The sequence below is a fragment of the Dermacentor albipictus genome, chromosome 1 (assembly GCF_038994185.2).
Source record: "Dermacentor albipictus isolate Rhodes 1998 colony chromosome 1, USDA_Dalb.pri_finalv2, whole genome shotgun sequence".
In the NCBI taxonomy this organism is placed as follows: Eukaryota; Metazoa; Arthropoda; class Arachnida; order Ixodida; family Ixodidae; genus Dermacentor; species Dermacentor albipictus.
The window spans coordinates 53,188,163-53,202,274 of NC_091821.1; the positions used below are offsets into that span (position 1 = coordinate 53,188,163).

The 14,112-nt window shown below is 41.8% G+C and overlaps 1 protein-coding gene across 2 annotated transcripts in view; it reads left to right on the forward strand.

Annotated features, from left to right (window-relative positions):
- The window catches only part of Nbr (exonuclease mut-7 homolog), a 120,071-nt gene that overhangs the window by 85,134 nt on the left and 20,825 nt on the right, over positions 1 to 14,112 (forward strand). The window contains exon 16 of one of the 2 annotated variants that reach the window (XM_065428576.1): positions 5,253 to 5,294. The exons of the other annotated variant lie outside the window; for it this stretch is intronic. Within the exon in view, the coding sequence (XP_065284648.1) occupies positions 5,253 to 5,294 (42 nt within the window). The remainder of the gene's footprint in view (positions 1 to 5,252; positions 5,295 to 14,112) is intronic. 2 annotated transcript variants of the gene reach the window in all.

The window sequence follows — 14,112 nt, forward strand, 5'->3', positions numbered from 1 at the left end:
GCTACTTCCAGGCCATAAGAGTTCTGGGCCAAATAGTGTATCAGTGCACAAGGTGTGACAAAATAGCAGAATTGGGCTACTTCTTCTGTCATTTCACAGGCTGGTAGGTGTATTTCTTGTAAAATGTTCATATACCCATTATTTTATATGGAATTTCAGATTTCAAGCGAATAAAATGTGAAAGTACAAACGAAGCACAGACAAATTTTACACAACTTTTGCTCGCTGTAGGGCTTAAGACTGCAGTTCATTTTCAGCTCTTGATATTGTATTAGGTTCACATCGCAACTGTCCAGCAATTCTGAAGTAGGAAGCAGTGGGGTGAACTTGTGATTGGTGCATATCCATATGTACAGGAATCCAGTTAAAAAGGGCATTTCTTGGACTGAATCTGTGGGATGCATTACTTTTCTACTTGCCTACTCTACAAGTTAATCCACGTCACAAACAAATTTTGACAGGGCCTGGGTTATGGTTTTGTAGTGATGCCTTTTCTGATATTTTTTATGTGCTTCATCAGCTGTCTGAGTGTCGCTCCACCCGTGTTGTCAGCGGGATCAGCCAGCCATAAACGGTGGATGGTAAGAGTGGCATGTAATAGAGTGGAAAGAATCTGTACAAAGTCGCTGCCCTGCTGAGTCTAGTAATGGGCACCAAATTGTACCTGTCAGTGAGCATCTAGGACTCCTAGGGACTGTTCATTCCTTCGCGGTTCAGAAGTTTGTTATTGTTGACTTTTGGAGAAGTTCTTTGTACTCGAAGCGACTTAATTTCAGCTTTCATCTGTTGTAGACCTGACCCTGTTTGTAGTGACCATTTGAAAATACTTTTGTAAAGGAGCTATGAGCACTAAAGTGGTTTCTTTTACCCTCTTGTGGTGCACACGGCCTTTCTCAATACTTGCGTACACCTGCAGTGTCACAAGTTGTCTTATCCATGCAAAAATGCCCACAGAAAAGTTGTTTCAAGGGCTCTTTTGCTGGCTTCAAAACACTTTTTTTTGGATTAACATTTTTGCTGGACCCCTCCCTGTCACACGGTAAACAGGCATGTTAAATTTACCTGGAGCATTAAACACTTCAATGTAGGAGGCTGTTCTTGCTTATAAAAGTGCTTAAGAGCTTGCGAAGTGTTAGTGTCAATTTCAGGGCACGTCTAGGGTGACTGTTGGGCCATGCTTTGGGACACCAGTGTTGAGTAGTGTAGGTGAACGTTCTGCTCTCCCTCCAGAGATTTCTAGCAGTGGGGATAGAAGTTCCACTCTGTCACATGTACACTGAGCTGTAAACTTTTGACATACTGTACATTTTGCTTGCACGTGCTAATACTAGTTAGAGCAAATATAGTTTGGTGTGAACTTATCTATTTCATATTTGCTGTAGTGATCGTGACAATGCTACACTTGCTGGAAAATACACTGCACAAGCTCCTGTCAGGTTCGTTTAGTGGTGGAAGTTGGCATTGATGTGCCTGCCGTTCAGCGCCAGCTTGTTTATTTAGTTCTTGGCAATTTTCGTGACAAAATTTGCAACAAAAGTTATGTACGTACCAGTAATTTTCATGTAGCAGAAATGTTGTTTTGTTTTTGTGCAGTTAATCATTTCATTCCATCAATGCAGCTGTACTGCTTAGGCTCCATGCTATCACATTTCATTCTATAGGTAGTTTTATATTGGGTGGTGCAAGTGGCTTGTGTTCACAAGAACCCGAGTTGTTAGCATATGCAAGTGGAACACAAGCCATTTGTGTCCTGTAATCTAAATCTCTATATTAAATGGATGCATGCCTCGGGGATCCTTAATGAAGCTGGCTTTGATGGTCTCTTTCTGTACCTTTTCTCCTAACATATAGCATCAGTAGTGTCTGGAATCTTGGAGCATACAAGATGGAGGCAGGGCGTGGAAAGAGGCATTATATGCCTTTCATAGTTGTAACAGTAGCTAACCTTGAAAGCAAGGTATTGCACTTCCCTCTACATAATACATATCGCCTGCAGAACGTAAAGTATATCTATCCAGAAAAAGAATTTCAAACAGGTGCGGCGAAACGGGTCCTAAACCATCCCTCGGGCTTGGTGAAATAACATAGTCCGCGGGTAGCGTATGTTGCTGTGAACATCTCTGCCAAGTTTTGCTGTCGTACACAGTGCGTGGAGCTCGCAAGCGGACCGCGAAGTTGTCTTTCTTTCACACTCCCTTTTCAACAGAAGGCCCTGTCCTCACTGTCAAGACGACATCAAGCTGCGGTCAGCTACATGGCTTAGATACTGCGAGCTGCTATGAGTCCACTGGTTAAGCGCACTGCGGCTCGCTGAGGACAACCGCATTTGACTTATGTTTAGCATGTCGTAGGCACCAAAGGCGGAAGTCTACGTTAACATTCAAAATAAAATTTGAACTGTGCCCCACGGTGACAGTTAGAAGGCCAAGCGTTGTGGGCATGCCCCATTGTGCTGTAACCTTCGCAGTGCAAGGCATTGAAGAAAGAACGGGAGCACAGCGTAGACTGTGTTTGAGTGCCAATAACTCCGCTTCTGCTGAACGCATTGAAGCACTTTTTGCGGCAAAGTATTTCTGGAATAGCCTATTTTCACTTCAAATGCCTTTCTACTCTTCAATAAAAGTGGTTCAAGGCTCCCTTTAAGGCAGCGCGAACAGCTGTTCACAAAAAGACGATATGGTGGCTGCATGAGTGGTTGGCGGAATTGAATCCAGTGAGCTATTAAGTGAGTCGCATTTTTAAAGTTTTGAAGTTCAAATAAAATATTTTAGCTTTTGGTTGCAATGTTGAAAGTTCACATGAGAATCTTTGATACTGATTGCATTTTGTCACGAGTGCATGGGTTCTTAGAAGCAGAAGATATCTTCACGTAAAATAAAAGATAGATTAAAAACCAGTCCAGGTCCCCTCATGCTCCCATTGTTCCTAGTGCATGATTGGCTTGAGAGATAAACCCTGTACCGATGTTAGTTGTTTGTGTGCATTGTTATGCATTGTTAAATATTACATGCTCCAGAAGTGCATACACCTCCAGTGCTGTAGTCTTTTGTGCATTGGTTATGTGCAGACTTGCTGTTAAGAACACCCGTTGTGAAGAAGCATTAAAGTGCTGGTTAGTTGTTTGTTCCTGCTTGGAAGTGTTGATATATAGTGCTATAAACTATGTACATTCAAGTGCTTCACTATGTATCCCGTGTGACAGGGGTGGTGTTGTTTGGTTGTGCACATCATTTTGTTATTTGACGAGTGTTGTTGGAAGTAAAACCATTCATTCACACCTAGAGCTCCTCATTGAATGTAGGGTTGATCAAATGCTTACGACACCTATTGCATTCCTTTCTGTTGTGCTTTGAGCTGTCCATTGGTCTTCGAGGGTTTGAGTGGTCCACTTGCTGTTCCCTGTTCAGGCATATTTGCATCTTCCATCTAGCCACAGTTATCATTTTTGCACACATAAAGCGAAATAAACTGTTCCACTGCTGACCTGTTTCCCTCACTCTTTTTTTCAAATTGCTGCTGCAAGCAGTTGGTGCATGTAAGCAGTGACCGACCTGCATAGCAATATAGTGGATGAAAGTGTGCTTGTAGGAAAGGTATGCCTTATTAAGGGGAACTCACTTGTACATCTATGACCACTTGCAGTCATTAGCACTCATGTTCAGACTCACTTTAACTTGCATCAATTCAAATTAGTATTCACTTACGTCTTCTGTGTGCATCTTCTGTAATGTGTGCACCTCTAGCATTTGCTCAATGCACAGCGTCCAACACATTTGAAAAGTGACACTTGTGGAGAACATGTACTAGTAAGTAATTTGCAAAGCTAGTACCATCTCCAGCTTGCAACCCAGTGAAAAAAATACCTAAAGTGCGCAACATCCATCAGCTGCTCATCTTTATTGCATATGGGTACCAATATTGTTCAGTCTTCACTTTGTTTCATGTTTCAACTGCCTCGTGCACCGTTTCAGCACTGCACTAGCGACAGCCGTACTGCACATCTTTATGTTCATTTCATTAAAACGTTTTTCATTTCTGCTTCTTTTTGTGTTGCTAGTATTGCACAACCTCCTTCACTTTAATTCTGGTTTGAGGGTGCCTAATGCACAACAGCATGATGAGGCAATTGTGAACAGTTACTGTGCAATGACTGAAAGCAGGCAGGATTGGTGCCAAGCATGGCAAAGACAGCTGTTTGCTGTAAAAAGTTTTCTTTCATTTGCCCTGTTCCTTGTTTGGTTTTGGGGCTAAGTTGTGTTAATGGCTGACCACCACGTGCAGTAACAATGCCTGCTACTGGTTGCTCTGGTAGAGGCCTGGGTGAGGAAGTGAACAGCTAATCGTGCATACATGGTTCGGCTAAGTTCCTCTACTTTTCAAGCATTTTACTGTTTGCACCTTGAACTCTTATAGCTCTTAATGGTGAGGTACATAATTTGGGTGACTGTGTGTATCCCTATCTATGCTTAGGACACCATAGCTGATATGTTTGCCATGTCTTTTCTGTGCATCTGAAGTATACATTGAGAGCTACTGCTGGTTTTATGTTTTGCTGAGACAGCAGGTACCATGGGAAGAGAAGTTAAAACCTAAGTCCAATCTACATCAGAGTTTTTTGGCTGAGGTACATTTTTTTTACTCTGATATGTGAAGCATGAGATTAAAAACTAGGATGTGCTTTTTCAATATTTAAATTCTGCTGATCTTTTTCATTCAAAAAATTCAGATTTGTCAACATGGTGAACGAAGTCTAGGGGGTATATTCTTAGTGTCCATTCCATGTGGCCGCTCAAATCTTGCTTTATTGCAACATAATGCTAAACCATTCAGCCGTAGGGAAAGGTCATGTACAGCCTTTGTCAGGGATGTGTACAGTTCACTTGGTGTGCGACAAAAGCAGACTGTCATGTTTGGTAGATCAATTCCATCATCGGTGACAGCTCTCTTAAAAATCCAGAACTTAGTAGCAGCAGGGCTTCAATAGGACTCGCTAAATGACTTTGAATCAGGTCTGTGGGCTGGGTTCAGTGTCTTCCTTGCTACCTTAAGAACCTGCTTCAACTTGATGTGATCTAATGACGTTAAACTCTCTTAAAAGAATATCTGAGTGACACTTGTGAATGCCTTTTTTGACTAACTAGAGCTGTTAATATGCACAAGTTCTCAATGCACTTTCTCTTCGGTCCTGCCTGGTGCCCCCCCCTCCCCTTTCCACCTCCCACACCCTTTTTTTATTTTGCTATGCCCTCCAGTTACCCACGCTGGGAACACTGCTGCCTCCTTGTCTCCAGCAGGTAAATGACAAATACTGGTCTTTGGACAGGCCACTGGGTAAATGCTGCCTATCCTTCATCAAAACTTGCATCCCAACATCCACATTCTTATTTTATTTGAGGAACAGTGAATGCAGATTTTCCAAGATCTTGCAGCAGTACAGCAATCACATAAAAAAAAAATCTAAAGAAGTAGCTGGAATAAAATTTGTTCATTTAAGATGGGAAAGTTGTTGCAATTAGTAGTTGCACATAATGAAATGACATATGATTGACTTCTTCCAAAGCAACATGACAGAAGCCTCAATGGCATTCTCTTATTGTGATCATGTGCTACTCTGGCCAGAAAACCACCTATCTGCCTGACCTTTCCGCGTAAACGTCTCTGCTATGATCCCTAGTATCTGGTGGTCATTTTAAACATGTGGCTTCAGGTCCCAGTTTGGGTCAAGTTTTCTGTTTACTGCTACGTGGCTATTTCCATGGGATGTTTGTAGCAGTAGATTGTTGGTTTTCTCTGTCTCCTCTGCTCTGCAGTTAGCTTAGCACAGGTCTAGCCTCAGCAGGCCAGGAGTCCCTGAATGTATTACTAATGCTTTCTAGAATCTTTCATCCAAAGGAGACAAGATTAAGACCCGAGAATAGCAACATCTCCAGATGCCCCAGTAGCAGTGCGAATGTCCCACCCCTTTTGTAATGTAGTGTTGTACTTATACTTGCAGACAACTTTGTTTCATTGAGAAAGCTACAAGGGCAGAGCTTCTGTGCATGTGTTACTGTGCCAAGCAGTCTGGTAGCTTGGCAGCTTTCGGCAGCACTTTTGGTTTCTTGGAACAGATGGGGGGAGGGGGGAGTCAGTGTAGCTTCCACGTGTGACTGTTTCATTTATCGAAATGTGGAAGAGAAAAGCTGAAAAGTAAGCCAAATATAAGACTCTGGTCTATTTTCTTATGCTGTTGTTGTAAATATATGAAAATGTGGGACTCTGAGCAAGATGCTTATAAACAAATTGCATCTGGTTTTCTCTGAAGGATTTTGCGTCATTATCTAAGGTACAAAGATGTGAAAAAGATTATTTCAAACACTTGAGACTGACATGGCAGTCTGGCAATTCATCACAATGTGCATGTTTCTTGCCAAAAGGATTATGCTACAAGTAGTAATGCTTAACAGACTTCTGTGTATTACAGTTTGCATTTGCAACAGGTGCATTATGTGGCAAGGCAATTTGATGGTGAATTTGTGGTTTCCATTGCTTTTTGTTGCTGTTAATATGGCTGTACTCAAGGTCATCAAATGTCATTGATAATTTTGTGGGCATTAGCTATGTTGACCTAGTAAGTGATAGTACCTGGCAATAATTTATTCATGCGCATGTTCTTGTGCATGTAGGTCAGAGAGGCCAGATTCTTGGTGTAAGCGAAGCTTAAAGCAATTACAAAGTAAAAACCAATGAAAATCATGTGCATAGTCTTGTGTATATCTTATGTCTACAACAGTGGTCACTTAATGAAATGTGATTTTAGCATGCTCACTCTAATTTGCAGCATAGATGTTTTGAGGGGGTAGTGGGGAGTTTTTACAATAAGTTTATGCGAGTTGGGTTGTGTATGCTAAAGGCACCTTAAGGCCAATCCACATGGAGAGAATTTTCCTGACAAAATTTCGGCGTCAAGCACCGGCGAGGTGACATGGCGGTGTGCCTTAGTCGTGCTGCACACACATGCAACGAAAAGCAGGTGGAGGCCACCACCATGATTTCAACCTAACGTTGGATGCAGTTGAGCCTGAATTGGTCTGCGCTGCCCACCCGCGTTCACCCCTTCTGCCGGCTCCTAGGGACTTGCCACCCCCCTCTGGTGGCGATATCAAGCCCGGCTTGATTGGCAGCGTACAGCTAGGTTTTGGCCACTGGCCTCCAGGCAGATGTTGTTGGGAATCTGGCCGTTGCTTTTTCACCAGAAAATCGCTCCACATGGGTGGGCCTTTACTGTACCTTGGAGATATCTTCTATGGTGATGCGCTGGGGGGAGCCCAAATGTTTTTTTTGGTTAGGACTGATAGTATCGTCAACCTTTGGGTTTATTATTCATAAAGCTACCTTTGAAAGACATGTGATGGGTGCACTAAAACACATAGATCTAGTCGCAAGTGAAAATCTTTCTGGTACCAAGCTGAGGTGTTGAATTTACTGCTTTTTGTTTGTCATTATAATGCATTTTCATTCAGTGGGGACTGCGTTTCACTGAGAATTGCTTTTATAATTGTTTGCCCCCCCTATGTAGTGTGTTCAGTAATGGTGCATCTATAATATATATATAATATAATATAATAATATATAATATACATATTATAATATATTATATAGTATATATTTGGCATATAGATGCCAAATAACACATTTTACAATCAAACTTATGTGTCAGCTATATCCCGTTTCTACTGTCACCAAGCTTTTTCAACAGATCTTTATGAAGTCGCATGTGGGCAGATGCACAGTCCTACCACTGATCAGGTGCATTACTTGGAAGGGGTAAACATTACCTGGGCACTACTAGGGCCTTCCTTACATGTCAGAATTTCAGAATTAAAGGCTGTCCATTAGGGGTGATCAAATAGCAGAATTTTCAAGTTGAATATCTTTTTTTGAAAGGGTGCAAAACATTCAGGTGGCTGTAGGGTATCATTTCATACATTTGCAATTTCAGTCATGTACAACTGATAGCTTGGGAAAGCTGGCAACATGTAACTGAAAATGAGTGAAAAGGGATCACCTCTGTGGCCATATGAACATGTCAGTGGTGAAACAAAAGCCATGTATGCACGTCTAGGTGTACATGCAGAGTTTGGCTCACTGGTCTCTACTACAGTATAGTAGAAGTATAGCATAGTATAGTATAAACATAGCATAGATCAATTGTTTGGCTTGTTAAGAAAAGAGCTTGGTAAAACACTACAGAAATGCCATGCATCACTTCATTGATGCAAATCTGGTGAGGTACCCCAAGGACAGAAATTTTACATAAATTCTGATCACATGTCTGCAAGTAGTACAGAAAACTAACCAATACCTAAATGAATGACAGTAAGTTAATGTGTAAAACTTTACCTGCTCCAGGTTCCTTCACACAACCAACTTCTCTGTGCTGGAACAGTACTTGAAGCAGAATTTTTCAGTCGATGTTGCAGTTGTGAATGTATTTCCAAAGGGAGGTCCTGCAGGCGTAGTGGCAGGGAATAAAACTTCAAGCAGCACGCCACTTGTTTCATGTCTGTTCATCGGTATCGCGCTGTATATTTATGTGTTTATTTATTTACAGAATACTGCAGGCCCTAGCGAGCCCAAGCAGGAGTGGTAAAATTATAAAAAATAATCGTACATGCATTCAGAAGAAAACAAACAAAATGCTGATATCTGTGTTGCAAAATTAACAGATCAAAAATTAATCAGAGCAATTGAGTCAGTGCTGTTTAAGAATGATAATGGTAGTGCGTTCCATTCGTCAATAGCACAGGGGAAAAAGGAAAATTTGAAGGCATTAGTTCTTGTTTGATAGGGAGTTAAGAATTCAGAGCAGTGATGTTGGCTTTGTCGTGTGGTTAATGGTAGGGCATATGGAGCAGGATGGATCGATAGTTTATTTTTGAGTAGAAAAGGAAATTTAATCCTTAGAATTTTTCGGCGTAGTTGTAATGTCTGTATACCATGATTGTTCGTGATAGTTGTTGGCGAGTCGGTTATACGGTACTTGGAAAAAATAAGCCTAACTTTTTTCCGCTGCATCATTTCCAGTGCATTAATATTGTTTATTATGTCGATCCCAGGCAGTGCATGTGTATTCCATTTTCGGCCTAATGAGTGATTTGTATGCATGAAGTTTAGTTTCTGGGGGCACTTGTTTTAGTTTATGACAAAGAATACAGTTTGCAAAATGATGCAGCACACACATTTGAGACATGAGAATTCCAAGCACATGCAATTTCCCCTATGTTGTACTTGGTGTCAGTGTTTGTTGGCTTCTCATTATATGACTTTGGTTGTTAGTTATTGTAACATCCAAATATTGATATTCATTTACTTCAATGAGAGGATGTGTAGGAAGACTATAGGGAAACTCCCAACGGTCTTTTTTTGGTTATCTGCATGTATACTGTTTTTTCATTCAGCTTCATGTCCCATTCTTTACACCATGAATAAATGTTATGAAGTTTAGTATTTAAAAGTTCTTGATCCTCTTGTCAAGCAATCTCGTGAAACAAAATGCAGTCGTCTGCGAACAAACATATTTGTACTGGTTCAGTAATGGCACTAACATCATTAATAAAATTCAAAAATAAGAGTGGTCCCAGTACGCTACCTTGGGGTACCCCAGAAGTAACTGGCAGATGATGTGATATATTTGTTGATATATAAATGTATGCACACCAGATCCAAGCTTCAGCAAACTGATCTATATAAACAATGTTGGCTGACAAAGTAGCATCAGTGAGTGCACCTTAGTTCTACATAACCAAACTGTTGTTGGCTCATAGATATCTGTAAAGCACACAGACCTCTTATGCAATAGTGCATGATATTGAATGGCTTCTTCAGTTATATTTCGGGTACCCCATGCTTGGTCAACTGGGTGTGTGCCACCGGTTGCTCCAGAGAATTTGAACAAAGTAGCAGCAGTGAATGCATTTGTTTCGCATAAGCAAACGGTAAGTTGCAAATAATGCTTGTGCATACAGTCAAGCAGTTTTATACTATAATTACCAGAGGGAACTCTGGCACTGCAGTCGTATCACCATGGGAATGATGGGAAGTACATGGATTTGTCTGATCTTCATGCTTGTGGATTCAGACGTTCTTGTGGCTTTGTATATTACGCTATATAAATCTTATTGTAAATTTCAGTGCAATCTATACTCTTCGAAGTGCAGAAAACGCCGCGGACACGCACAATTGCTATTATTTGCAACGATTGAGCTTGTCCAGGTGGCCAAATGGAAACGCGCCAAGTGGCTCAAGCCACTGGCATGCCTGCGATAAATTCATAAGGGCGTTTCATTCGCTTGTCGATACATGCGTCCGTCTTAATGGTTTCAACATCAGATTTCTGTGCTAGAGTTCCTGTGTTCATATCCTGCCGTCCGAAAATTTTAATGTTTCTTACGGAGTATATTATTGAAAATTACGAGTTTACAAAGTCGCGAAGCCGTTTGAAGCCAAAAGGACGAAGTTTAGGCAAATCCATATACTTCCCATAATTCCCATGCTGGTACAACCGCTCTCATTGCAGCTCCCGCAGACACTAGCGCCAGAGTTCCCTCTAGTAATTATTGTATGAAACTCTATGCAGGCAAATCTTGATATAACGAATCAAGCTGGCCCGCCGAAAATCGTTCGTTATATTGAAATATCGTTGTAATGAAAAACTTGCGGTTAAATAAGCCACTGGCCAAACCTAGGAATGAAAATGACGTACCTTGGCGGTAGACGCGTGTGCCGAAAGGCATACTCTCAAATAAAAATGCTTCACTCGTTTCAAAGCTGCTTTATTTGAAGGAATCGGTGATTTTCTTCTGGCGCGTGCAGCACGCCCGAACGATTAGGAATGCGTCTACATCTTCCGCCCTGCGAAATACCTCATCAGATACGTCATTGCACCGAGCGATGAAAGTGCGGACTTTGTTCATGTGCACTAAAACATCAATGTTTGACACGATGTCATCTTCTGTGTTCGGTGACCCACAGTCGTCTTCGTTCGGGTTGTCATCGTCACTGGATACGTAGCGAACGCAGTTAATCTCTTCGGTTGTCCGGCCCGCTGCTGTTAGTGCCGCTCTGTCGTTCTCCGCGTAGTCCATGAAGGAAGAGACGGCAGGCAGCACTTCCGCAACCTTGGTCCACAGGACTCCTGGTTTGGGTCATCTTCAAGCTGCACGGGCACTTTGACAAGCCCTGCTTTTCGCCAGCAGTTGCTAATGGTGGTCTTCAAGTTCCACCAAGCTCCTGTGAGCATTTCCGCTGCCTGACGAATATTGATTGCAGTCGCCTGCTTTAGGTGGAGGTTGATAATCAACCGCCCAGACAAAAAAAAAAAAGTTAGACTTTTCAAGGGGGCCCAACTGGTTCCAATTGGGCATCGGGAGAAGTCCAGTTGGACATCACTGGAGCTTCGTATGCCAATCGGTCCCAAATAAACCCAATAGGGACCGCTTGGTAAGTCGAGTAATCTCGCGAAACAACAGAATAGTTAACAATAATAGCACAATTATAATGTTAGCTTTAGAGAAAAAGATACTTGTATTTTGGTGTGAACAATGGTGAGAAGCATATTTAGCTTTGTCAAGTTAAATATTTATCTTGAAATTTTACGTATTTCTCATGAACCACTGGCACGACTTGGTCAACCATAATTTGCTCACACATATAGCACCTGACATGCATTCCTCATATATTGAAGTGGTGAATGTTGGTTATGTCAATGAAGAGAATTGCCGTAGTGTGTTCATGTATGAGTATGCTTCTCGAAAGGAGTTCATATCTGTGTCACGTACATCAAGGTTAGGGCCCACCTAGGCTTTTTTTTTCCTTCGGTTTTCGTGTTGGTCCCAAGTCTAATTCAGAGACCAATTGGGTCCAATTGTGTTCAAAAAACCAATTGGTCCAATTAGACCTGTTGGACTTTTCCAATGGGTGTCCCAAAACACAATTGGAAATATCCAACTGGTTCGAGCAATTTTTTTTTACTAGGTGCTGCACAACGCGCTTACAAAATTCTGCTTTCACACTCTTTATAATGCCTTGGTCTAGCGGTTGCAGCAAGGACGTGTTGTTTGGCGGCAGAAATTCCAAGCGAACGTGCGTCAAGCGAACATTCACAATGTGAGAAGAGCAATTGTCGACAACCAGTAGAATCTTCGGTCATCCCTCCTCATTTGGTCGTCGAGTTTGATGAGCCACTCAAAAGAGTGCTCTAGTCATCCAGGCTCGTTGGTTGGCGCGGTAGTCGTACGGTAACGACATGGCGTTTTTCATATGCCGCGAGCCTTCGCGTACTTGCCGATGATGAGCGGTTTAATTTTCTTCGTGCCTGTTGCATTGCAGCAGAGCAGGACTGTAACGCGAAGATGCGACTTCCCTCCTTTGCACTGCTGCCCTTTTAAGTGCATCGTCCGGTCTGGCAGGAGCTGATAAGCGGTTTCATCCGCGTTGAAAATATTGTCTTCAGAGTACGATTCAGCTACCTCTAGAAGACGATAATTGCGCCAGGAATCCCCGCCTTTTATGTCAGCGGCCTTTTCCTCGCCCGAGACTTCCTGCCAAGTTATTCCGTTCCTTTGGCGGAAACGAAAAAGTCAACTCGCACTGGCGTCGAACCCAGTTATTTCAAGTGCTCCGGCAAATTCGCGAGCTTTTTCTTGGAGCATTGGGCTGCAGACACGGGAACATCTTGCAGTATGGCATCTTTGAACCGCGTGAGAACAGCTTGGTCCACATTTCGAGTTTCCCAGTCGCAACGTTTCCGAGTTGCGATTCCTGGTGAAGCTTGACAATCTTGTCTCGGGTCTTTCAAAATGGTCGCGACGGCCGATGGGGCAATGCTACGCTGTCTGCACACGTCGATTTGCTTTTTCCCTGCGTCGATTTCCTGCAATACGTCCAATTTGTCCTGCAGCGAAAACTGTTTTCGCTTCATTTTGGCGTCGTCGCTAGCCGCATTCATCGTTGGATCTCGCGCGAACATCGCCAAACCTTTTCGTGAAGTTCTTGGTGAAGAGGAAGCTTTAGCTCGGGCCCAACTCCGACGCGGCCTATTGAAATACATGTAGAACGCAAAAACGTTTTTCTGAGATAACCCCTGGACCGATTTTAATGAAATTTGTTGCATTTGAGAGAGAACGTTAAATTCCAGTGACTGTTGGAAGCGGAATTTCGGTTCCTGCGTTTTGTTAAAAAGATTTTCAAAAATTCGCTAGTTGAAAATAATAAAAGCACGAAGTTTACAAATTAATAGCTCTGCATCAAGAACAGATATCGCGGTTCTGTAAACGGCATACATTAGACCATTGAAAGCGGACTAATTGAATATGTCATTTTATACGTTACGTGAACTTGTTACGTCGTGTACAAGGGTTCTGTAAAAGCTGTATTTCTATATTACTGAATTTTTTTAGATTCATGTGTGACATATCAATTTTGTCCGCTTTAGATGTACTATTAGATGCAATTCACAGAATTTATATAATTTATTGTCGAGTTAGAGTTCTATAGTTTCGTTTTCTGAAAATTAGATTTTCGCCAATTTTTAATAAAAAAATGAAGGCCTAAATAAAATATTCGAAACCCAACAGTCATTAGATTTTAAGGTTTCCTTTTAAATGCAGTAAACCTCGTCAAATTTGGTGTAGTCGTTGCCGAGAAAAACGAATTCTCCTTTTACATGTATTTAGATAGGAGCACCCGAGCTAAAGCTTCCTCTAAGTTTGTGGCGAAACAATTGGCACTCGACATAGTGATGATAGCTACTGCGACATGGTGATGATGATAGCTACTGCACTCGCGGTTTCTGTTTCGCGCGAGAGTTGGCGGTGCTGTTACTTTTAGCCGAATTCGTTATACTCATGTTCCTCGGTTACAAAAGGGAAAATAAACTACGTGCGTTATTCTGAATTATGCGCTGTATTGAAATTCGTAATTATGAAATAGTTTTACATTGAAAATATAGGCAGTCTGGCGAGGATTTTAAAATATTCGTAAATTTGAGAAATTTGTTAATGCGGGGTTCGTAGTAACGATATTTGCATAATGTTGCATAATGAATGACTTTCTTGAATTCCTATATATATG